Source organism: Erinaceus europaeus, chromosome 17, assembly GCF_950295315.1.
Source record: "Erinaceus europaeus chromosome 17, mEriEur2.1, whole genome shotgun sequence".
Taxonomy (NCBI): Eukaryota; Metazoa; Chordata; class Mammalia; order Eulipotyphla; family Erinaceidae; genus Erinaceus; species Erinaceus europaeus.
The window spans coordinates 4,190,559-4,210,830 of NC_080178.1; the positions used below are offsets into that span (position 1 = coordinate 4,190,559).

Consider the following 20,272-nt stretch of genomic DNA (forward strand, 5'->3'; position numbering starts at 1 on the left):
CTGGGCGCGTGGGCGGCGTAAATGCAGACACCTTGACCGTCGCGCAGAGGTGACGTAGGACGCGGAAGGCGGTGAGGACGTGCGCGCCGTCGCTCCTTCCTCTTTCTCGACTCCATCTTCGTGTCGCCGGCAGCCGGGTCCGCGCTCCAGGTGAGGGCTGGGTCCCGGGTGGGTCCGGGGGGCTCGGTAACCGGCCGGTCGCGACCCCCTAAAGCGCGAGGGGGGCGGAGGAGGCAGGGCCGCCCTGCGGGCCACATCCGGTCCCTCCAGTCGGCCGGGCCTCGCCCACGTGAGCCCCCCCCCCCCCCACGCCACCATCCGGCCCGGAGCCCTGGGTCGCTCACGGTCGTCGTTTCCCTCAGTCGCCGACATGCAGGTGTTCGTTCGCGCCCAGGAGCTCCACACCCTCGAGGTGACCGGCCAGGAGACGGTCGCCCAGATCAAGGTAAGATGCGCGCCGGGCGCCGCCCTCCCCCGTTAGTTGAGCCTCGCTCGCCGCCGGGACGCTCCCGACTTCTTTCTCTCCTTCTTCCTCCTCCTCCTCTCCCAGGCGCATGTGGCCTCGTTGGAGGGCATCGCCCCGGAAGACCAGGTCGTGCTGCTGGCGGGCGCGCCGCTGGAGGACGAGGCGGTGCTGGGCCGGTGCGGCGTGGAGGCGCTGAGCACGCTGGAGGTGGCCGGCCGCGTGCTGGGAGGTGAGCGGGGCCGGGGCGGCGCGGGGCGGCCTGCGGACGGGACCTGCCTGGGCAGCTAGCATGACGGTTGTACAGACACGCGTCCTGGGAGTCGGGCGGTCGGCGGCGCAAAGCGCAGGGACCCGCGTGAGGGTCCCGGTTCGAGCCCCCGGCTCCCCACCTGCAGGGGAGTCGCTTCCCAGGCGGTGAAGCAGGTCTGCAGGTGTCTGTCTTTCTCTCCCCCCCTCTCTGTCTCCTCCTCCTCTCTCCATTTCTCTCTGTCCTATCCAACAACAAAGCAACGTCAACAATGGCAATAATAACCGCAACGAGGCTGCAACAACTAGGGCAACAAAAGGGGGAAAAATGGCCTCCAGGAGCGGTGGATTCATGTCATGGTGCAGGCACCGAGCCCAGCAATAACCCTGGAGGAGGAAAAAAAAAAAAAAACGACATCAGTAACAACAATAATAACTACAACAAGGGCTTCAAAAGGGAATAATTAAAAAAGAAAAAGATTGTCAGAGGCTCCAAAGTTCCAGGTTCAATCCTCCGCTGCACCACCATCAGCCAGAGCTGAGCAGTGCTGTGGTGTTTCTCGCTGTCTTTCTCTCTGCATCTCTCTAAAAAATATAAGTAAAATACCTTTTAAAAAGAGCAAATTGGGGTCAAGCTAGTGGTGCCCTGTGTATGGGGGGTGCACAACAAAGCCCTTGTGGGTCGCGAGTAGTGGTGTCTTCTCATCCCGGGTTAGTTCCACTGTGCTTTAAAGACTTCAGGACGGAGCCTTCTGTGTGGTGCCCCTGTGACCTCTTTCTGTCCTCTTTTCCCCCGCAGGTAAAGTCCATGGTTCTCTGGCCCGTGCTGGGAAAGTGAGAGGTCAGACTCCCAAGGTTAGTGTTGTCCCGTCTCAGCGAAGCCAAGACCCTGCACTCCTTCACCTCGGGTGAGTCTGAGGGCACGGAAGGGGAGACCTATGAGGACCTAAGTGGTCGGCTCTCTTTACAGGTGGCCAAACAGGAGAAGAAGAAGAAGAAGACCGGCCGGGCCAAGAGGCGGATGCAGTACAACCGTCGCTTTGTTAACGTCGTGCCCACCTTTGGAAAGAAGAAGGGCCCCAATGCCAACTCTTAAACCCTTGTAATCCGGCTTTCTCAAATAAAGCCACTTGCTGCGTTCACCTCCATGTTGCATGTTCATTTTTGAGGCCGCAAAGCTGGAGTTTCTAAGGGGCGGTGGCACATCCATTTGGGGGGCTTAGCTCTGGGGGAAGAGTAGGGGTGCTGGTAACAAGAATAGGTTCGGGGCGGCACAGTAGCGCAGCGGCTTATGCGCACATGGTGCGAATCAAGGAACCAGCACCCGTGTAGGGATCCGGGTTGGAGTCCCTGGCTCCCCACCTGCAGGGGAGTTGCTTCAGAAGCAGGGGAGCGGGTGTCTGTTCCCTGTTCCCCCTCCTCTCAATTTCTCTGCCTATCCAGCAAGGGCAACAATGGGAAAGTGGCCCCAGGAGCAGTGGGCTCGGTGCCTGTACTGGAGGCAAAAAAAAAAAAAGTTTTATGAGGAAATCAGTAGTCTGGGATGCAAACACTTCAGGGATGGGAGGTTTTCAACTAAAAATAACTTCATGGTTTCTCCCGAGTTTTTGGTGGTGGTTATTCCTTTAAACTACAAGATGGAGTCACTTGGCGAGTGGGGGTCTCGAGTAAACGATACATCAGGAATGCCTCTGACCTTGGCACCAGCCTTGAGTTGAGAAATCTGGTCTTCCTCAACCTTGGAATATAACTGCCTGGTTACATTCTCATTGCTGGTTAATTCTCTGGTCTGTGATCTAATGAGTGGGGGTCATCCACCAGTGACTGTTCTCTGGGGCAGAGGCTAGGCTTCCTCCTAGCTTGTGAGCCAGAGTACAACATACTATGAGATTAAAGATCTGAGGAGACAACGTAATGGTTATGCAAAAGACTTGAATGTGTGACGCTCCACAGTGCCATTTTCAGTCTCCACCACCATAAGCCAGAACTGAGCAAACTTGAAAAGAAATTTATTAGTTGAATTTAATTTCACATTGCATTTATTCTCTTAATTGTTGAGAGGGTTAAAGTATGCATCGAGGGGGTCGGGCGGTGGTGCAGCGGGTTAAGTGCACATGGCACAAAGCGAAAGGACCCCGGTTTGAGCCCCCGGCTCCCCACCTGCAGGGAAGTCACTTCACAGGCGGTGAAGCAGGTCTGCAGGTGTCTTGTCTTTCCCCCTCTCTGTCTTCCCCTCTCTCCATTTTTTTCTGTCCTATCCAGCAACAATGACATCAATAACAACAATAATAACCACAACAATGTTAAAAACAAGGGCAACAAAAAGGAAAAAATATAAATTTTTTTATAGTATGCATCGAGCTAAAATAGGTGTCTGCCACAGAATATTTACAAATGATTGTCTTTGGGGAAGGGCCACATACAAGACTAAACCACCACTACAAACAGTTAGTTTACACCTGAGCTTAGTGCTGATGGCCCAAGTGTTCCAGCTGACACGACTACGGAGGAGTGTGTCCTGTGTATGAAGGCTGTTTCTGGGAAATAGTGGGTATGACTCCCAAGTGTAAGGTTGGAGTTTTTCTCTCCCCCTCTGTCTTTTCCTCCTCTCCATTTCTCTGTCCTAGCTAACAATGACAACAGCAATAACTACAATAACAATGAAGAACAAAAGGGAAAAATAAATAGAAAAAAGAAGTGGTAATGCAGAAACCCCAATGTCTTCAAGTCCCTCTTTAATTCTTGCAGGAAAATTCGTTGAGATAAAAGTGAGGTAAAGGCAGAACTTGCCCTGGAGGTGGGACTGGTGTGAGGGCCAAGGCGTCAGCAGGTGGGGACCAGATCGCAGCACAGCTACAGGAAATAGCACAGCTGGCACACATAAGAGGACTAAATAGAGGGGCCGGGCGGTTGTGCATCTGGTTCAGCGCACATAGATTGGGTCCTCCTCAATCGCTATCGAACAGGCCATGGCCGGTGCGCCGCTATGTTCCATCGCTGGGGAGCCAGAGACGACCCGAACTGCCCCTGCGGCTCCAGACAGACTATGACCCACATAGTCAACGACTGCCACCTCTCCAGATTCAAAGGAGGTCTCGAAACTTGACATCAGGCTCAACCTGACGCTGTTGACTGGCTACGGAAGAAGGGCAAATGCTAGAAGAAGCAGCGCACATAGTGCAAAGCGCAAGGACCCCGGTTCCCACCTGCACGGGGTTCGCTTCAGAAGCGCTGAAGCAGGTGTCTTATCTTCCCCCTCTCTGTCTTCGCCTCCTCTCTCTCCCTCTGCCTTCTTTGGCTCTCAATTTTTTTTAAAAATTATTTATTGGCATAAGGATCCCTGTTCGAACCCTGGCTCCCCACCTGCAGGGGGGTCGCTTCACAGGCGGTGAAGCGGGTCTGCAAGTGTCTATCTTTCTCTCCTCCTCTCTGTCTTCCCCTCCTCTCTCCATTTCTCTCTGTCCTATCCAACAACGACAACAACAGTAATAACTACAACAATAAAAACAAGGGCAACAAAAGGGAATAAATAAAATAAATATAACAAAATGTTTAAAATATATATATATATTTATTAATGAAGAAGATAGGAGGAGAGAGAAAGAACCAGACACCACTCTGGCACATGTGCTGCCGGGGATCAAACTCAGGACCTCCTGCTTGAGAGTCCAAAGCTTTTTCACTGCGCCACCTCCCGGACCACTGGCTCTCCATTTCTATATGTCCAATCCAACAACAGTGGAAAAAAGATGACCTCCGGGAGTAGTAGGGCAGGCACCGATCCCCAGCCACAAGCCTGGAAGGAGAAATATATATATATATATATATATATATATATACATATATATATATATGGCGACCCAGGTACAGCAAAAATCTGTTAAAAGCCGCCGAGCTCTGTGGTGCAAAAAGAGAGGCCGCCGCTAGAGGGCGAGTTAGCGCTGGTAAAGCCGCCGCCGGGTCCACTTTTCCCCAGCCTTCCACCGCGCGGGGCGGGGCCAACGTCGTGACGTCGCCCTACGTGAGGGGGTGGGGCCGGGCTTCCGGGCGCGGACGGAAAGTGCCCGGAGCCCTCGAGGACCTTTGACCTCGCTCCCGGTCCGCGCGCACGGGCGGAAGCAAGCGGCCCGCGGCCCCGCGCGGCAGTCACGGCCATGGAGCCGCCGGGGCCGTGCGCGGTGTGTCCGGCCGGCGAGGCGCAGCCGGCGCGCTACACCTGCCCTCGCTGCAACGCGCCCTACTGCTCGCTGCGCTGCTACCGGGCGCACGGCGCCTGCGCCGAGGGCTTCTACCGCGACCAGGTGCTCGGCGAGCTGCGCGGCCGCCACGCTTCGCCCAGCCGCCTGGCCGGCGCCCTCCGCCGCCTGCGGGAGCAACGCGAGGCCGAGGACGAGCCGGAGGCCGACGACGAGCCCGGGGGCCCCTCGGAACTGTGGGAGCGGCTGAGCCCGGCCGACCGCGCGGCCTTCGAGCGGCTGCTGAGCCGGGGCGAGGCCGGGCGGCTGCTGCCCCCCTGGCGGCCGTGGTGGTGGGGCGGCGCGGCCCCGCGCCCGCCCGCCCGCATCCCCGCGCTGGCCGGCCTGAGCCGCGGCCGCGCCTCGCCGCTCGTGCGCTTCCAGCTGCCCAACGTGCTGTTCGCCTACGCGCACGCGCTGGCGCTCTTCCACGGCGGCGACGACGCGCCGCTGCTGCCCGAGCTGGGCGCCACGCTGCTCGGCGTGTCGGGGGCGCTGGGCGCGGGCCAGGTCTTCGCCTCGGCCGCCGAGGCCCTGCAGGCCGCCGCGCGCGTGCTGGAGGCGGGCGAGCACCCGCCCGGGCCGCTGGGGACGCGCGGCGCCATGCGCGAGGCCGCCCGCATCCTGCGGGGCGCGGGCGCGGGCGCGGGCGGGCCGGGGGCCGCGAAGGGCTACACGCTGGCGGCGCTGGGGCACCTGGCGCAGAGCCTCGGCCGCGCCCGCACACTCGCCGGCGTCGCGGAGCAGCGGGAGCGCCTGTACCGGGCGCGGAAGAAGTGCCAGTTCCTGCTGGCCTGGGCCAACGAGAACGAGGGCGCCCTGGCGCCGCTGGCCCGCGACTGCGCCCGGGCGCACCGAGCCCAGGCCGCGGCGGCCGAGGAGGTGGCCGCGCTGTCGGGGGAGCTGGAGCGGCTCTGGGGGGGGCCCCGGCCCCGGCCCCCCGCCCCGAGGACCCTGATTGAAGAGCTGCCGCCCAGCTGACGAGGACCCGCGGGTAATAAAGCTGTGACGCGCGCCCGCCTCCGACTCGCTTGTCCGGCCCGACTTCAGCCTCGCCGCGCCCCGAGCAACGAGCAGCCCCGGGAGGCCGAGAAGCCGCGCCGCACGGGGGGGTGGGGGGGGGGTGAGACCTTCTTCCGCGGGAGGTTCGCCCCTCTCCCGCCCCCGTTATTCTGAGACACGGCCGGGGCCTCCCACTCACACTTACAGGCACTGGCTTCTGTTTCTAAGTTCCAAACCTCATCGGTCTTGGAGTTGGCTGACACTTTATAGTTTTAACTTTTTTTTTTTTTTTTTTTTTTAATATTTACTCTCTTTCGTTGCCCTTGTTTTATTGTTGTTATTGATGTCGTCGTTGTTGGATAGGACAGAGAGAAATGGAGAGGGGAGGGGGAGAGAGAGAGAGACACCTGCAGACCTGCTTCACCGCCTGTGAAGTGACTCCCCCCTGCAGGTGGGGAGCCGGGGACTCGAACCGCACTTTTAACTTTTATTCATTACTGGATGGAGACGGGAACAGAGCGGTGGGAGAGTCAGAGGGGGGGCTCAGTCAGCGTTCTTTTTTAAAAGATGTATTTATTGGGTAGAGACAGAAATTGAGAAGGATGGGGAAGATGAGACACCTGCAGCCCTGCTTCACCACTCACTCTTGAAGTTTTCTGCCTACAGGTGGGGGCCAGGGACTTGGACCCCCGTCCTTGCACACTGAAGTGTGTGTGCGCTTTAACCAGGTGCGCCACCCACCACCTGGCCTCCGTTTTAGAATTTTTTCTAGCGTCAGCAGGATCGTCGCTGGGCCTTGGTCTACACGATGAATCCACTGGTACCAGCGGCCTTTATTTACTGGGCCTTTACTTTCTTACTTGACAGGACAGAGAGACTGAGAGGCTAAGAACCAGATAGCAAAGGAGAAGCGCCGGCAGCCCTGCTTCATTGCTCACAACAGCCGGCAGTGGACCACGCCAGCCCCCATGCTAGGGAGGGATCCTGCCCGGCCGGTGGCTGTGCGTCAGTAGACGTAGGGCACGATCCGGTAGGGCACGCGCTGGCAGTACTCCTGCCAGGCCAGGCCGTACTTCTGCAGGCACTGGAGCTCGTCCCGGGCCTCCCGGTGCAGCAGCAGCGCGATAAAGTAGAGAAGATAGAAGTAGGGCAGCAGGTGGGTCACCCCTGTGAGTGCGGGGGAGGAGCTGGTAGTGCCAGGCTGGCGCAGGAGTCTGCACCCGGCTCCCTGATTGCTCTGGGATGCCTCCCGGTTCGTCCCACCCCCTGCCGGGTACACTGTGCCCCTGCCCTGGCCACTCACCGCAGGGCAGGGACCAGGCCAGAGCCATGATGATGTCCCCCAGGTAGTTAGGGTGACGGACCACACCCCACCAGCCGGACACCAGCAGCTGCTGGCCCGTGGCCGTAGGGATGGTCTCGAGTCCTGTGGGCGAAATAGGCGGTAGGTGCCCCCCACGTTCCCCCAGAAGCCTGGCTGCCCCACCTCACACTCGGTAATCTGTAACCAGCTCACCAGCCACGCTGGGGTCAGAAGGGTTCTTGCGAAAGGTGTTTTTCTGGGAATTGGCCCCTCGAAAGATGTAGTAGCCAACAGCTGGGGGAAACGAGCAGGGGGTGGGCAGGCTGGCACCTTCCCTTCCCGAGTGCCCCGCCACCTGCAGGCTCAGTCCCGGCCCCTGGCACCTCCCTGGCGGCTGCTGAGCCAGCGTGGACAGATAACCTGCCAGCCCCCCCACTGACCGTTAAGGAGGCAGATGCCAGCCGCCAGTGGCAGCCCCAGCGGCTGTGGGTGGTGCAGCAGGAACTGGGCCTGTAGGCTGTAGGTGAAGGGTACCCAGACCAGGTTCCCGAAGGCCAGCATGAAGCCGAAGCCGTCGTGCATGATGTCCATGGTGGTGAGGATGGCCTCCTGCGGGGGAGTGGGCAGGCATGCTGGCCTGGTGCCCTCAGACCACCCACCCCTGCCCCACCTGCCTCACCTCGTGCCACAGTGCGTCGCCCACGTAGAGGAGCTGGAAGCCGTTGACCAGACACATGGCGAGGGAGGGGCTGCCCCTTAGTTTTGCCTCCTGCATCAGTAGGGCCAGGTTGATAAGGACCTGGGGAAGGGTCGAGGGGAAACGCGCTTTCCATGCCCAGCCCAGCCCCTCAAGGGCAGCTCCTGGGTAGGGCAGTGGTCAGCTCTGCCTCTTCACTCAGCCTCACCAGAGGGGTGGGGCGTGGCCACTTCCAGCCTAGCTAGCTAGCATCCCTTGCCTTGTTCCCTTGGGAGTGACGGGTCTTCTGACTGGCAGGATCTGCCTCTGGATCTGTCCACACTTCCTCACTCTTCCACCGACCCTTCTGCTACGAGGGATCTGGGGACGGGGAGAATCACAGGCCTGCCTCAAGGAGGCAGGAGGACTGACAGCTGAGCGCCTGGCAGGTGGTGTGACACACTGAACTATCTGGGCCTTCACCAAGCCTTGGGGGAAGCCAGCACTCATTGCAAAAGCATGGAGTCAGGGAGGCCACCCTGCCTGGTAGTTGGCTCAAGCGATTGTGACCAGGAGCCCTGGGAGCAGATCCCAGAGCTTGTGAAACGCAGCTGGGAAGTTACCAAGTTGAGGCCTGGGGTGAGGAGGCTGCTTCCCAGGATAGGTGCAGGTGTGTGTGGCGTGGGGCAGGCAGTGGCTTGTGCTCAACCTCTGCTCTCCTTGGACTTGGGCAGCCCTGGAGGACCCACAGCACCACAGACATGACAGCAGGGCTCTGGTCTCACCAGAGCTCACCAGCCACCCTGGGGTCGGAAGGGTTCTTGCGAAAGGTTTTTCTGGGAATTGGCCCCTCGGAAGATGTAGTAGCCAACAGCTGGGGAAACGGGGGGGGGGGGGGCAGGCTGGCACCTTCCCGAGTGCCCCGCCACCTGCAGGCTCAGTCCCAACTCAGACAACTAAGCTTGTGATGCCACCCTTGTATGTCTCGAGGTGTGTGTTTTTATTTTGTTTTTTCCCACCAGGGTTATCACTGGGGAGTTGGTGCTGCCAGTGTGACCCACTGATACAAACAGTCGTTTTTTGTCTCCCCCCCATATATATTTTTTTAATCTTTCTTATCAGATAGACTGACATCTGCAGCAGTGCTTCACCACTCATGAAGCTTTCTCCCTGCAGATGGGGACCCAGGGCTTGAACTTGGGTCCTTGCAGACTGTAGTGTGCACCACCGCCAGGCCCCTTTCTGTTTTATTGGCTAGAACAGAGAGGAATTGAGGAGAGGGAGATGGACACCTGCAGACCTGTTTCACCGCTCATAGTGAGGCCCCTGCAGGTGGGGATCAAGCATGAACCCAGATCCTTGTGCGTTGGTGGTGTGTGTGCTTAACGGGGCATGCCACCACCTGCCTCCCCTCACTGAGATCTTGCCTGTCTTCCCTGGCGTTTTTCTTTCAACACCGAGGCACTTGGGCTTATCCTTTTCTGTCAGTGGGATTTGGCCCTGCCCGACCTGGCCTGGGGCCCCTCAGACCTGCCCACATACCCAGCCCAGGAGGCCCGGCCGCAGCTCGCAGAAATACTTGATGTCGAAAGAGATGATCCGTGGGTTCAGCTCCCGTCCCAGGAAAAAGTCATAAACAGGGTTGCCTGGAGGGTCAGGGCGGGTGAGGGCGGGCGCCGGGCCTGGCCCCCACAGCCCTCGGGGCCCCTGCTCACCTGAGTTACCCCCAGGTGCCAGGGCTGAAGGGTGGGCCATCAGAGACTTGACGAAGAGCAGGATGCTGACGACGAAGGCGGTGAGGGTGGCGGCGAAAGCCAAGGGCAGCAGCATGTCAGCCAGGGCGTCGAGGGGCAGCCCGGCCCACAGCCCCAGGCCCAGCAGCAGCGCCGTGAGCACCAGGGCCTGGAAGCCTGGACAGCGGCGCTCTGAGCCCAGAGCCCGGGGATGGCGCAGACCTCGCCCCGGTCATTTGGAGCCCCGACCCCCAGCATGGGCGGGTCCCCCCCCCACTGCGGAGGGACAGCGGTGTGGAGTGCCCCCCCCCCCAGCCATGCCGCACACCAGGGAGCTCCGAGTCCCGCGCGGGGCCCCTCTCTACACCCCTGTCTGCACCGCCCCCGGCCGTTCCCCTGAGGGCCCCTGGCACCATTGATCGGGTACAGCAGGCGGCTCTTGTCCTTCAGCTGCAGCCCCTCGGCCACCTGCAGACAAGGCGCCGCCGGGTGAGGACTGGGGCGCCCCCCCGGCCCCCGCCCCCGCCCCCGCCCGCACTGCCCTAGCCCGCACCTTGCGCGCCGGCAGCAGGTAGAGCGCCACCTGCAGGCCGAGCCAGCCGAGGCACAGCTGCAGCGCCCACGGGCTCCACAGCGCCCCCGGGGCCGGCAGCGCGGGGGGCGGCGCCAGCAGGTGCGCGGGGGCCGAGCGCGCGGCCAGCAGCAGGTGCACCAGGGTCGCGGGGAGCAGCAGCATCAGCGCCGCGGCGCCTGCGGGGCGGGGAAGGGCGCCCTTGTCTGCCGCACCCCGGCCGTCCTTGGGGACCCTCCGCCCGGGCGGCGGCCCTTTCCACAGGCGATGCTCGGCCCCCGGGGGCTCAGCTCGGTCCCCGCCGCCAGGCCCCGCCGCACCCCTCCCCCTGCAGCCCTCAGCCGCCCCTCCCGCCAGACTCCGGTCGCCCCTGGTCAGTTATCCGCGCCGTCCCCGCCCCTGCACCCTCCAGCTCTTCCTCGCCTAGTCTCCGGCCCCAGGTCCCCCCATTACCCAGGGGCCCCCCGAACTCCAGCGGAACCCGGGAGCGTTGAGGGGGGGCCATGGTGTCCGCACTCCCGTGGGCAGCGGGGCTCGCAAAGGCCGGTCACGGCGCAGAGCTTCCCATGCCGGGCAGCAGGCCGGCCGACTGTGCCCCCGCCCGCCCCCGGGCCGCGGTGGACCCACCCCCACCCCCCACCCCCCACCCCCGGCCCGTCGTGGAACGGCCGCCCCGGCCAATCGGCTCTGGGGGCGGGTCCGCCGCGAAGCCTCCGCCGCCCCGCCCCGCCCCGCCCCGCCCCGCCCCGCCCCGCACGCGAGTCTCTGCGGGCAACACTTCTTTATTGGGGCTGCGGGGCGGGCTAGCCGCGCTCGCAGATGACCTCCACGACGCTAGGCTCCATGGGCACCGGGTCCGGGCAGCGCAGGGCCGCCGAGGCCACCACCTCGTCCAGCAGCAGGTGCACCAGCTCCTCGTCGGCCACGAAGCGCCACAGGTAGAGCTGCAGGAAGTGGCAGTCCACCTGCACCTGCTGCAGCCCGAAGCGCCCGAAGGTGCGCAGGCGCACGCACTCCAGCAGCGTCTTCAGGCTGATCTTGATGATGCCCGTGAGCACCGACACCTGCGGGCGGCGGCGGGGGACAGGCCGGCATGGGGCGGGGAGGAGAGGCCCGCGCGGGACTCCGCACCGACAAGGGGAAGGGGAAGGGGGCGGGGCCGGGACGCTGGGGGGGGGGTAGCACAGTGGCTACACACCGGACTTTCATGGCCCAGATTCGGTCCCCTGCATCACAAATGCTCGTTTCCTCTCATAAAAAATAAAATTTGGGGGAATCGGGCGGTAGCGCAGAGGGTTAAGCGCACGTGGCGCAAAGCGCGAGGACCGGCAGAAGGATCCCGGTTTGAGCCCCCGGAGCCCCAGCTGCAGGGGAGTCGCTTCACAAGCAGTGAAGCAGGTCTGCAGGTGTCTGTCTTTCTCTCCCCCTCTGTCTAACCCTCCTCTCTCCATTTCTCTCTGTTCTAGCCAACAACGACATCAATAACATCAACAATAATAACTACAACAAAATTAAAAAAAAAAAAAACAGGGCAACAAAAGGGGAAATAAATATTTATAAAAAAATTAAAAAGAGGGAGTCGCTTCACAGGTGGTGAAGCAGGTCTGCAGGTGTCTGTCTTTCTCTCCCCCTCTCTGTCTTCCCCTCCTCTCTCCATTTCTCTCTGTCCTAGCCAACAACAATGTTAAACAACAAGGGCAACAAAAGGGAAAATAAATAAATATTTAAAAATAATTATTTAAAAAAAATTTTAAAAGAATGTATTACGGGGACAAAAGCGGGAGGGGCACGAAGCCAGCACCCAGGTCTGGTTGTGGACACACCAAGAGTTCGGTGGTCACTGGATGGTGATGGGGTGGGGGTGCGGGGCTCCCCTAGAAACTAGAAACCTCCAGGGGGGGGAGGAGGAACGAGGATGGGGCAGCCCCCCCGGCGCCTGGGGCCCTCGGACCTTGTTGAACTCCACCGGGCTGAACACGTCGATCCGCTCGGAGAACAGCTTCTGGATATTGCTCAAGAGGTTAGTGTCCATCGGGGCGCTGGGCAGGGCGAGAGAAGCGGTGAGAGCCTGTCCTGCACCCCATCCTGCTGTGTCCCCACACCCTGGGGAGGGTCCCCGAGTAGCCAGACCTGGGTGTGTAGCTGGGTGCATAGCGGCCCTGCTGCCGGGAGCTGCTGTACACCGAGAAGGTTCTCTTGCTGGAGTCGCTGCTCTGGGCTTTGCGGACGCCCTCCTCGTACAGGAGCCCCACCTGGTGGGCAGAGGCGGTACTGCGTGGGACCCCAGGAGCCCCGGCACCAGCAAGGGCGCCCTAAGGGCATTCTTTTTTTTTTTTTTTATTCCTCCAAGATTACTGCCAGGGCTCGGTGCTGCACCACGAATCCACTGCTCCTGGAGGCCATTTTTTTTCCCTTTTGTTACCCTGGTTGTTTAACCATTGTTGTGGTTATTATTATCGTTGTTACTGATGTCGTTGTTGTTGGATAGGACAGAGAGAAATGGAGAGAGGAGGGGAAGACAGAGAGGGGGAGAGAAAGACAGACACCTGCAGACCTGCTTCACCGCCTGTGAAGTGACTCCCCTGCAGGTGGGGAGCCGGGGGCTCGAACCGGGACCCCTACACCAGTCCTTGCATTTTGCTCAACGTGCGTTTTGCTCAACGTGCGTTTAACCCACTGTGCTACCGCCTGACCCCCCCAAGGGCATTCTTGGGGTCTCCTTGGGACCCTGCCCACCTGAACCCTGTCCCCCCCCCACCCCCGCGGTGCCCTGCAGGCTGCGGGAAACCCCCTCTACTCCTCCTGGGGGATCCCGCGGGCACCTGCACGTCGATGGCCGTGGTGTCCTCCACCACGCGCTTCATGACGGCCCGCACATTGCGGGGCTCCAGGGTGCTGAGCCAGTCCCGCGTCTCCACGCTCTTGCGCAGCATCTGCGAGATGACCAGGCCCTGCACCTTCACGTAGTGGGTCAGCAGCCGGCGGGCTGTCTCCCTGGCCTCAGCGCACAGCGTGCTCACGGGGGTCACCGGGGACTGGTCCTGCACCGGGGACACAAGCAGTGGGCACTGGGGTCCTGCCAGCCAGGAACAGGGCACCAGCTGGGGAGGGGCAAGGGGACAGAGGCGGCTGGCCTGGCTCTCCCCGTGGGGGCCCCACCTGCACCAGGAACTGCTCGTCGGTGAGGGTGAGGACGTAGGAGATGGTGGCCGTCTCGTAGTCCAGACAGAGACGGGAGAGCAGCAGGAGCAGGGCGGGTGGCGTGGCTGCCCCCTTCTCTCCAGGGCTGTCACAGAAGCTCTGAGCCGTCTGGCACATGGAGCGGATGAAGCCCACGATGAGGCCCTCGCGGACGCCCTGGCTGCAGAACTCGCCCTGGGGGGAGGAAGGACGGGGTACACAGCAGCCTCCCCTCCAAGGGAAAGGCTGCTGGGGACCCTCTGTGGGGCCCTGAAGGCCCTGCCACCACAGGGGGAAGTTTACCCTGCGTTCCAGGAGCCCAGTCCCACAGAGCAGTGCCCCCGAGGGGGAGGGGGGACAGAGGACCCCTGCTCACAGACGTCCCAACAGCCTCCCCACCCACAAGGCTGTGCCAGGCTTCCCAACATCCAGAACACGAGGCAGGGCTGTTTGCCCTGGGAGCTACCAGCCTCGTGTGAATAAGGGACCGCCTTGTAAGTAAACCCAGTAAGTATTTAGACCATATATATATGTTATATATATATATAACATATATATATATATATATAACTTTTTTAAACATTGGCCAGGGACTTGGTACAGTGGTAGAATGCAGGAGTACCAAACATGAAGTCCTGAGTTCAACAATCTCTAGCACCGGGGGCCGGGTGGTGGCACACCTGGTTGAGTGCACGTTACAGTGTGCAAGGACCCAGGTTTGAATCCCCGGTCCCCACCTGCAGAGAGAAAGCTTCACAAGTGGTGAAGCAGTGCTACAGGTGTCTTTCTCCCCCTTTCTCTCAATTTCTGACTGTCTCTATCCAGAAAATAAAGATAATCAAAAATAAATAAATAAATAAGCCAATCCCTAGCACCGCATAAGCAGGAATGATACTCTGGCACTCTTATTAATAACAAGCAGCTGACAGATAGCTTAGCTGGGGGGGGGGGGATGGATTTGCCTGCCTGAGGCTCCCAGTTCAACCCCTAGCACTGCATGTACCAGTGATGTGCTGGCCTCTCTCTTTGAACCAGAACGCTGCTCAGTCCTCGCTTACAGTGGTGCTGGGGATTAAACCTGGGACTTTGGAGCCTCAAGCGTTAGTCTGTTTACATATCCATTATGCTTTCTACCCCCCGCCCCCCTTCTCCATCTCAAGTGAGATATTATATATATGGGGCGATCTAGGAGGTGGCACAGTAGATAAAGGATGGACTCTGGACTTTCAAGCATGAGGTCCTGAGTTCAATCCCTGGCAGCACATGTACCAGAGTGATATTTGCTTCTTTCTCTCCTCCTATCCTACTTTTTAACAAATAAATAAAATACTGTATATTTGTATATGTATGTATGTACATATACGGGGAGAAAGGTGCCAAGGGGGTGGAGGCAGCCAGGCTCAGGCCGTACCCGGAAGTAGGGCTTGTTGGAGAAAGACACCTCCTTGGCAGTGAAGAGGTGCGCCGAGGCCAGCGAGGCCTTGATGTGGCTCAGGATGGAGCTGGCCACGGCGGCCAGCAGCTCGGCCAGGCCCGGGCCTTCCTTCCCCGCCAGGCGAGGGGCGGCCAGTGCCTGGCGCACGTCGGTCAGGCACCCCAGGAAGGCGGCGTGCAGGCCCTGCAGGTGGTGGTCCAGGCGCTCGCGGGCCACGCGCTCCACGATCTCGGTGGCAGCCTCCGCCAACCCCGCTGCGGCCAGCAGGGCCCCGGGCGCCCGCAGGCGCCGGTGGAAGCGGTCCAGTGCCCGCACCAGCAGCGAGTTGTCCCCACCGCCCTGCTCCTGTGCCAGCCGCCGCTCCACCAGCGCGAAATAGCGGCCGCCCAGCTCCCGGGCGAAGGCTGCCAGCTTCTCGGCGCCCGCTGCGCCCTGGGCGGCAAAGAGCTCCCGGTAGGCGGCCGCCACCTGGCACAGGCCGCCCACGAAGCCGCTGCCGCCGCGGTCTGTGAATTCCAGCACGTCAGGGGCCGGCGGCGAGGGCCCCAGCTCAGCCTCCAGGCCGCGCAGCTCCTCCTCCAGGCGGCCGCGGGCGTGCGCCAGGAACTCTTCGCACAGCTCATCGGCCGGCTCGCCCAGCGCCAGCAGCAGCTCCACGCACTCTGCCTGCTCCGGGGCGCCCGAGCCGCCCTCCCTGCGGGGGCAGGGGTGTAACTGGGGCGGGTGGGAAAAGGGCGGGGGAGTGCGGGGGGGGGGGGGGCACCGCGGGGCCGGGCGCACCTGAAGCGCTGGCGCAGCTGCTGGGCCAGGCGGGCGCTGATGAGCTGGCAGTCGTCCTGGATGGCGCGGAACGACGGCAGGTGCTGGTACTGCTGCAGCACTGCGCGCGCGCGGCCCTGGTACCGCACCGCCTGCCCGAAGGCGCCCAGCTCCACGCACTTGGTGAGGCGCGACGGCAGCTCGAAGAGGAACTGCAGCTTCCGCAGCAGCGCGTGCACCCCTGCGGGCCGGCGGGCGCGGGGCTCAGGCCAGCCCTGGACCCCGGAGACCCCCGGCCGGCGCCCCCCGCCCGCGTGCCCCCGCACCTGCCAGCTTGGTGATGCGCTCGTGGCGGTCCTGCAGGGTGGCACTGATGCGCGCGCTGAAGTCGGTGATCACCGCCATGTTGGTGGCCAGCCGGTCCATCTCGTCCTCCATCTTCCGGAAGTCGTTCTTCATCTTCCGGATGGTGTCTGCAGGGCAGGGGTGCAGGAGGGGGCACAAGACATGGCCAGGGGTCCAGGGTGCACCTGGCTGGGTTGTAGTCCATGCTGCACTCCACCCCGCACCCCGACACAAGGCCCAGGAGCCTCTCAGAGGTGGAGGGAGGCCCCGATGGTGCCAGGTCATTCTCAGAGGGCAAGGCTCGCCACGGGCCTGGGCACAGGGCTGGGGAGGTGGTGAAGTGGGCATTTCTAGTCTGCTTCCGTTTTTTGTGTTTTTTTCCTCCGGATTATCGCTGGGGTTCAGTGCTGGCACTAGTTATCCACTACACCTGGTGGCCTTTTTTTCACCACTTTATTGGATAGGACAGAGAGAAATTGAGAGAGGAGGGGAAGATAGGGAGACACTTGCAGACCTGCTTTTTTTTTTTTTTTTTTTTTAACCAGAGCACTGCTCAGCTCTGGCTTATGGTGGTGCAGGGGATTGAACCTGGGACTTCGGAGCCTCAGGCAAGAGAGTTGGTTTGCCTAAACATCATGTTATCTCCGCCTGCCCCAGACCTGCTTTATGGGGTGTAAAGCTTCCCTGTACAGGTGGTGAGCCAGGGGCTTGAAGCAGGAGGCTCCAGCCAGGACCCCTGCACAAGCCTTCGTGCTTCGTACCATATGCACTTAACCCAGTGCACCACCACCGACCCCTCATTTCTCTTTCTCTCTACTCAAAATAAACCAGGAGCAGTAGAGTGAGTCAGAGTGCAGGCATTCAAGCCCTTGCAATAATCCTGCTGGGGGTGGGGGGAGATTAGAGTCCTCCTCAAGGTAGACCTGGGATAATGAGAAAACCCATCCCTTACTGAGGCTTTCTTGGTTTCAGGAGTTTTTTTTTTTTAATATGTTATTTATTTATCTACTAGATAACAACAGAGAGAAACTGAGAGGGATAGGGAGGTAGAGGGGGAGAGAGACAGAGAGACATCTGCAGCCCTGCCTCACCACTCCTGAAGCTTTCCCCTGTAAAGACCAGGGGCTCGAACCTGGGTCCCTGTGCATTCACGTGAGCACTTAGCAAGGTGCAGCACTGCCGGGCCCTCAGAAATTATTTTAAATGCTTCAGACAAACTAATTCCATTCAACTTCTTTTTTCCTCCAGGGTTACTGCTGGGGCTTGGTGCTTGCACTATGAATCCACTGCTCCTGGTGGCTATCTTTTCCATTTGATTGGATAGGACAGAGAGAAATTGAGAGGGGAGTGGGGAAGACAGGGAGAGGGAAAGACAGACACCTGCAGACCTGCTTCACTGCTTGTGAATCGTCCCCCCCTGCAGGTGGGGAGCCGGGGCTCAAACCAGGATCCTGTGTCTTGGACCTCATATTCTGCGTGCCTAAGTGGGTGTGCCACTGCCCGGCCCCCCATTTAACCTCTATATCTTACCCTATATCTCCATTTTGACTCTCCAAACATCCCTCTAATTAACTCTTTCAAAAGTTCAGAGAGAGAGGAGAGAGAGGGGTGAGAGTGGACTCCATCCAGGGATGGAATCTGAGTCGCCTCCCTCGAAGGCCCTTGCGGACTGGGGGGTCCTGGCGGGCACCGTGAGGATGTTCCCCAGGGAATCACCTGTGGCGGAGATGAACTTGTTATAGTTCTCATAGACCAGAGTCTGCATGTCGCTGTCCAGAGCCCGGATCTGCCGCACCATGTCCGTCTCACTGTCCATGAGCTGGGCCAGGGGACACTCTCTCCGCAGCTGGAGAAGACCACGCAGTTAGCGTTCCTGTCAAGGGACACATGTGCCCCACGCTGTCCCACTGGGAGGCAGAAAACCCTGAGGACCTGAGGACACTCCCAGACAATAAACACTTTTAGCCCACCTGCATGTTAGCTGTTGGGCTTAAGCAAGGATTAGTAAAGCCTTGGGCCCCTTGGAATATAGCTAAAATAGACCTGCCAGCTTTTTCCAAATACAGACCCCAAATCTCATCTGCTCTATTCTTACCTTTACGTTCCTATTAAACAATATTTTCTGCCTTATATCTTAATGCTTTTTCAGCCACCAAGTTGCAGTTGCTACCATGCCACCAACCTGACTTCCCTGGGCAGACGACCTCATCCATGAGTCCCGGAGCCCCACCTCCCCTGTCAACACCCATGTCCAGCAGAGAAACAATGACAGAAGCCAGGCCTTCCACTTTCAGCACCCCATAGTGCCCTCAGGTCCATGTTCCTAGAGGAAGGCTTCCAATGGAGGGGATGGGATGCAGAACTCTGGTGGTGGAAATTGTGTGGAATTGTACCCCTCTTATCATTCATAATTAAATCAATAAAAATAAAATTAAAAGGGAACCGGGCGGTAGTGCAGCGGGTTAAGCACACGTGGCGCAAAGTGCAAGGACCGGCGTAGGGATCCTGGTTTGAGCCCCCGGCTCCCCACCTGCAGGGGAGTCGCTTCACAGGCGGTGAAGCAGGTCTGCAGGTGTCTGTCTTTCTCTCCCCCTCTCTGTCTTCCCCTCCTCTCTCCATTTCTCTCTGTCCTATCCAACAACGACAGCATCAACAATGACTACCCAACACACCCATCCAAAAAGATCTGTGTACATATATGTTCTTGGCAGCACAATTTGTAACAGCCAAACCTGGAAGCAACCCAGATGTCCAACAACAGATGAGTGGCTGAGCAAGTTGTGGTATATATATATATATAACTCAGCTATAAAAAATGGTGACTTCACCGTTTTCAGCCGATCTTGGATGGACCTTGAAAAATTCATGTTAAGTGAAATCAGTCAGAAACAGAAGGATGAATACGGGGTGATCTCACTCTCAGGCCGAAGTTGAAAAACAAGATTAGAAAAGAAAACACAAGTCGAACCTGAAATGGAATTGGAGTATTACACCAAAGTAAAAGACTCTGGGGTGGGTGGGTGGGTGGGGAGAATACAGGTCCATGAAAAATGATGAATGACATAGTGGGGGTTGTATTGTTAAATGGGAATCTGGGGAATGTTATGCATGTACAAACTATTGTATTTACTGTTGAATGTAAAACATTAATTCCCCAATAAAGAAATTATTTTTTAAAAAAGAAGAAAATAAATAACTAGACTTAAAAAAAAAAAATGGTGACTTCACCGTATTCAGCCGATCTTGGATGGACCTTGAAAAATTCATGTTGAGTGAAATCAGTCAGAAACAGAAGGATGAATATGGGATGATCTCACTCTCAGGCCGAAGTTGAAAAACAAGATGAGAAAAGAAAACACAAGTCGAACCTGAACTGGAATTGGCGTACTGCACCCAAGTAAGAGACTCTGGGGTGGGGTGCGTGGGTGGGGACAATACAGGTCCAGGAAGGATGACAGAGGACCTAGTGGGGGTTGTATCGTTATGTGGAAAACTGGGAAATGTTATGCATGTGCAAACTATTGTATGGACTGTTGAATGTAAGACATTAATAAAAAATAATAACTACAACAACAATAAAAAAACAAGGGCAACAAAAGGGAAAATACGTTTTAAAAATTAAATTAAATTAAAAAAAAAAAAAACAAAAAAACAAACCCTGCGGAACCCCAGATGTGGCCTCTAGGGGATACAGCTCGCTCCCAGGGGCTGTCAGCACTTGAGACCGTGTGCGCCACGTTCGAGCCGGGTTCGAGCCCCTGTCCCTTCAGGAGAGGGAAGCAGGTGCAGGTGTCTCTCCGCGTCCCCGCCGCCCCCTCGACGTCTCTGTCTCCGTCCAATAATGGGTCAGTCCACAGAGACAAAAGGACGACAGACACGCAGCCCCGCCGGAGCCCGCCGTCGACACGCACACACCTTGTCCAGATACACTTCCGGGTCGAAGTGCGCCCCGTTGAGATCGGTGGGGTCCGGGGGGTCCCCCGCGGGGCGCCCCGCCGCCTCGCCCTCCGAGAGGCCGTAATAAAGCTTCAGCATCCCGTGCGCCTTCCGCCGGCGCTCCGGAGCCTCGGCGTCGGGCCCCTCGGGGGCGTCCCCGGGACTAGAGCCCGGGGGGGGCGCCGCGGCCGCCGCCATGGCCGACCCGCAGCCGAGAGGCGCGACGCGGGCGAGCAGGCGACCCGCCGGAGACACTCCCCGGACCAATAAAGTTGTTGAGATGAGCCGGAGACACTCCCCGGACCAATAAAGTTGTTGAGATGAGCCGGAGACACTCCCCGGACCAATAAAGTTGTTGAGATGAGCCGGTCCTGCAGGCGAAGCG

General features: G+C 59.2%; 4 protein-coding genes across 6 annotated transcripts; 2 read left to right on the forward strand and 2 right to left on the reverse strand.

Moving 5' to 3' along the window:
* Positions 1 to 7: 7 nt before the first annotated feature.
* On the forward strand, positions 8 to 1,854 carry FAU (FAU ubiquitin like and ribosomal protein S30 fusion). Its single transcript, XM_007518591.3, has 5 exons — positions 8 to 150; positions 363 to 445; positions 551 to 695; positions 1,512 to 1,567; positions 1,683 to 1,854. The coding sequence occupies exons 2-5, from the start codon at positions 371 to 373 to the stop codon at positions 1,806 to 1,808; spliced, it is 402 nt and encodes a 133-aa protein (XP_007518653.1). The 5' UTR covers positions 8 to 150; positions 363 to 370; the 3' UTR covers positions 1,809 to 1,854.
* Positions 707 to 20,118, reverse strand: VPS51 (VPS51 subunit of GARP complex). Of its 2 annotated transcripts, XM_060176090.1 has the most exons (11): positions 19,867 to 20,113; positions 17,668 to 17,797; positions 15,933 to 16,079; positions 15,628 to 15,847; positions 14,824 to 15,541; positions 13,392 to 13,607; positions 13,055 to 13,273; positions 12,363 to 12,484; positions 12,184 to 12,271; positions 11,026 to 11,296; positions 707 to 725 (listed from the first exon to the last, which is right to left on the reverse strand). In XM_060176090.1, the coding sequence occupies exons 1-10, from the start codon at positions 20,083 to 20,085 to the stop codon at positions 11,036 to 11,038; spliced, it is 2,340 nt and encodes a 779-aa protein (XP_060032073.1). In that variant the 5' UTR covers positions 20,086 to 20,113; the 3' UTR covers positions 707 to 725; positions 11,026 to 11,035. The 2 variants fall into 2 exon arrangements, with proteins under 2 accessions (XP_060032073.1, XP_060032074.1); XM_060176091.1 differs by lacking the exon at positions 707 to 725 and having other exon boundaries at positions 11,022 to 11,296; positions 19,867 to 20,118.
* On the forward strand, positions 4,765 to 6,262 carry ZNHIT2 (zinc finger HIT-type containing 2). The gene has a single exon (XM_060176089.1). The coding sequence runs from the start codon at positions 4,867 to 4,869 to the stop codon at positions 5,926 to 5,928; it is 1,062 nt and encodes a 353-aa protein (XP_060032072.1). The 5' UTR covers positions 4,765 to 4,866; the 3' UTR covers positions 5,929 to 6,262.
* TM7SF2 (transmembrane 7 superfamily member 2) lies at positions 6,763 to 10,832 on the reverse strand. 2 transcript variants are annotated; one of them, XM_060176095.1, is made up of 10 exons: positions 10,686 to 10,832; positions 10,215 to 10,411; positions 10,075 to 10,129; positions 9,644 to 9,838; positions 9,471 to 9,574; positions 7,932 to 8,051; positions 7,693 to 7,861; positions 7,466 to 7,546; positions 7,253 to 7,375; positions 6,763 to 7,116 (listed from the first exon to the last, which is right to left on the reverse strand). In XM_060176095.1, exons 1-10 carry the CDS (start codon positions 10,735 to 10,737, stop codon positions 6,956 to 6,958), a joined length of 1,257 nt encoding a protein of 418 aa, XP_060032078.1. In that variant the 5' UTR covers positions 10,738 to 10,832; the 3' UTR covers positions 6,763 to 6,955. The 2 variants fall into 2 exon arrangements, with proteins under 2 accessions (XP_060032078.1, XP_060032079.1); XM_060176096.1 differs by having other exon boundaries at positions 9,644 to 9,708; positions 9,990 to 10,129.
* Positions 20,119 to 20,272: the final 154 nt, after the last annotated feature.

Excerpts from the sequence above, each read along its gene's own strand:
- FAU (XM_007518591.3), top strand. The coding sequence starts at position 371 with ATGCAGGTGTTCGTTCGCGCCCAGGAGCTCCACACCCTCGAGGTGACC. Across the intron at positions 696-1,511 it reads GGCCGGCCGCGTGCTGGGAG|GTAAAGTCCATGGTTCTCTG; the intron begins GTGAGCGGGGCC and ends TTTCCCCCGCAG. Across the intron at positions 1,568-1,682 it reads TGAGAGGTCAGACTCCCAAG|GTGGCCAAACAGGAGAAGAA; the intron begins GTTAGTGTTGTC and ends CTCTCTTTACAG.
- ZNHIT2 (XM_060176089.1), top strand. The coding sequence starts at position 4,867 with ATGGAGCCGCCGGGGCCGTGCGCGGTGTGTCCGGCCGGCGAGGCGCAG.
- TM7SF2 (XM_060176095.1), bottom strand. The coding sequence starts at position 10,737 with ATGGCCCCCCCTCAACGCTCCCGGGTTCCGCTGGAGTTCGGGGGGCCC. Across the intron at positions 7,547-7,692 it reads TGGCATCTGCCTCCTTAACG|CTGTTGGCTACTACATCTTT; the intron begins GTCAGTGGGGGG and ends CGTTTCCCCCAG. Across the intron at positions 7,117-7,252 it reads GGCCTGGTCCCTGCCCTGCG|GGGTGACCCACCTGCTGCCC; the intron begins GTGAGTGGCCAG and ends CCGCACTCACAG.
- VPS51 (XM_060176090.1), bottom strand. The coding sequence starts at position 20,085 with ATGGCGGCGGCCGCGGCGCCCCCCCCGGGCTCTAGTCCCGGGGACGCC. Across the intron at positions 13,608-14,823 it reads CCAACAAGCCCTACTTCCGG|GGCGAGTTCTGCAGCCAGGG; the intron begins GTACGGCCTGAG and ends TCCTCCCCCCAG. Across the intron at positions 12,485-13,054 it reads CCACGGCCATCGACGTGCAG|GTGGGGCTCCTGTACGAGGA; the intron begins GTGCCCGCGGGA and ends TCTGCCCACCAG.